General features: G+C 41.6%; 1 protein-coding gene across 1 annotated transcript in view; it reads left to right on the plus strand.

Moving 5' to 3' along the window:
• Window positions 1-250: 250 nt before the first annotated feature.
• Window positions 251-2,649, plus strand: part of LOC118409066 (hydroxyacid oxidase 1-like) — a gene marked incomplete at its 5' end in the record, with an annotated part of 4,173 nt that continues 1,774 nt past the window's right edge. The window contains 4 exon segments of the mRNA XM_035809933.1: window positions 251-383; window positions 1,008-1,099; window positions 1,306-1,464; window positions 1,879-1,948. Coding sequence (XP_035665826.1) covers window positions 251-383; window positions 1,008-1,099; window positions 1,306-1,464; window positions 1,879-1,948 — 454 coding nt within the window.

Genomic DNA, 2,649 nt, shown 5'->3' on the forward strand with positions numbered 1-2,649 from the left:
CCGCTTTTTGCTGGGCCCTTAGATTTATTTTTCCCATTGACCCAAGCAATGATAATCCCACAAAATTCCTGTGACCTGTAAGAAACAAAACTAACCTCTAACCCTACTGTGACTACTTTCATCAAGTCACTTAAGTGGTTAGTGACTGGTCACTATGGCAAGTCTTGGTCTTTTGCCATATAAAGAAAGCTAACATTGTTGTGGTTTCAGGCTTGCAAACTTCTCTGAGGGCGACGTGCGATCCTCCCGTGTGCAGAGCGACAGCGACTCCGGACTTGCGGCGTACGTAGCTTCCCTGATCGACCCCAGTCTCAGCTGGGAGCATGTCGACTGGCTGAGAAGTGTCACCAAACTGCCCATCATTCTCAAAGGGGTTCTAACAGGTGTGTTTGGTGAAACAGTGTCTATCTTCTTACAGTTATACCTCATACATCTTCCCCAGGTACATGTAGGCCCTAGGGCCTGTCAATTGAGAGCTTTGTTTCCTTAAGTCTTCTTGGTCATGGAACCCTACTCCTCCTCAAACCTGTCAAGTCTGCCTGATCTATACTGTGGTAGTGTCTCTTTTATGCAGTCTCCCTATCTTTTCCTTAGTTTTCCCAGTGGGCAATTGGATTGTATTTTAAAGCCATTTGATGGATTCTGCTGTCCTCCACCCTTTCTGCATATTCCAACCATATGAGGGATGAATTTTCAATGTCTTCGTCCATTGATGCTGTGCCTAATACTGTACCCCTCCTTATCTTAGATATCTATACTTTGGTCATTTACTGTTTACCCAGCAGAGATAATGTAAGCAGAGATATTGTGAGCTAAATGTTATGTGGTTACTTTCATTCATGTTCTTGCAATGAATGATAGCCACAGGCAAGGTGCTAGTAATCTGTTTTTCACGACGATAACCATGAAAGAAGAAGAACCAGTCACTCATTATTGTTAGACTGTAGTTTCTTAGCTGTAGGGGTGCAGAAAGTCAGTATTTAAACTATAATCTCTTGTCTCTTCAGCTGAAGTTGCCAGGGAAGCTGTTGAACATGGTGTAGATGGGATCCTAGTCTCTAACCATGGAGCAAGGCAACTGGATGGAGTTCCTGCTACAGTAAGAATTGTCATTCCCTCACAACCTTTGCTTCTTCTCATTCATGATTATTTCAATTCGATCTGATTATCACAAAACTTACCTTTTGATATCCAAAACATTTACATGGCCACATGATTCAATCTGCTCCAACATAGGAATTATTACATGTAGTATGAATGTTAGTAAATGTTGGTAACTGTGGTAAATGTTAAATCACTTTGCAGATAGATGCCCTAAGAGAAGTGGCATCAGCAGTGAATGGACAAGTTGAAGTGTACTTGGATGGTGGTGTCAGAACTGGAACTGATGTGCTCAAGGCCCTTGCACTAGGTGCGAGGTGTGTGTTTGTGGGCAGGCCTGTTCTCTGGGGTCTTGCATACAAGGTAATGATGCCATCAGTGTGTCCTATCTGTGATTTATCTTAAGCCCCTGTCACATATTCAGAACCATATAATGACATAACCAAGGGCAGCATTGGAAGTAGCCAGGAATTCATCGTACTCTAGCTCCTGTTTTCTCCTCTTAACACGTCTGAAAAGACATGACTTTCCTATATTTGATTTGTCAAAATTCATAGCTAGTGCACGCACAAATGACTTTTTAAAGAATAGTAGACAAGCTCGCTGACTAACTCCCAGCCATGGTCTGGAGAAGGTTGGAAGGCCATGGTTGGCTATGCATGACAGAGGCTTTAAGTTTTAGGAGGTAATATGACAAGTCCTGAGCACAACTTGAGTCAGTGTTAATTTTTTTAGTGTTGTGATGTGATTTGACACTTTTGTGTTCACTTCATGCAGGGACAAGAAGGTGTGCAAGAGATGCTTCAAATGCTGAAGGAAGAGTTCAGTCTCAGCATGGCATTGTCAGGTTAGTAGAAACAATTCTGTATGTGTTCCCACTTCTTATTGGTAGTTATATACACTCAGCACAAAAAGTTTGGAATATCAACTTCGGTTGATCATATTTATGTTGTTTCTGCATCAATTTCAATATATTATATATCTATAGAAAGCTTGCGTGATTTTCTTTCCAATGGTATCAAACTCATTATCATTGTTAACTCATGGAACATACACTAGGCCTGCTAACGTGAGTGGGTCACGAAAAAAAAGTGCCCAAATTCCCCCGTTTCTGTTCAAAATTGTATCGTCCGGTTCAACCGTTGTTATGGCCGCGGGTGACAATGATTCAATCAATCCTTTTATCGCCTAACGTTTGGTATACAGAACATCCAAGTTTCTTTTTAACATATCTGAGTAGAGTATTTTATGAGTGTAAATTCATGGAACGAGCACCAGGCCCGCTTACGTACAGGGGTCCTAAAGATAAAGTACCAAAATTACCCTACTAAAGTCAATCACTCCATTCTGCTCATTTTCTTCCGTCAGTATTGACTTGTGAATGAAGGCAAGTTGAATAAGCTGGACATGTCAATCAAAGCTACTACATTGTATTACTCTTTATTCAAGCAAAAATCTGAACCATGGCAAGAGGTGATCAATCGAGTGCTAGCCCGGCTGATAAGCCGTAGGAAGGCTATTCCACCCTAAGACTGTGCTCCAGTATCC

This window comes from Branchiostoma floridae, unplaced genomic scaffold (assembly GCF_000003815.2).
Source record: "Branchiostoma floridae strain S238N-H82 unplaced genomic scaffold, Bfl_VNyyK Sc7u5tJ_948, whole genome shotgun sequence".
In the NCBI taxonomy this organism is placed as follows: Eukaryota; Metazoa; Chordata; class Leptocardii; order Amphioxiformes; family Branchiostomatidae; genus Branchiostoma; species Branchiostoma floridae.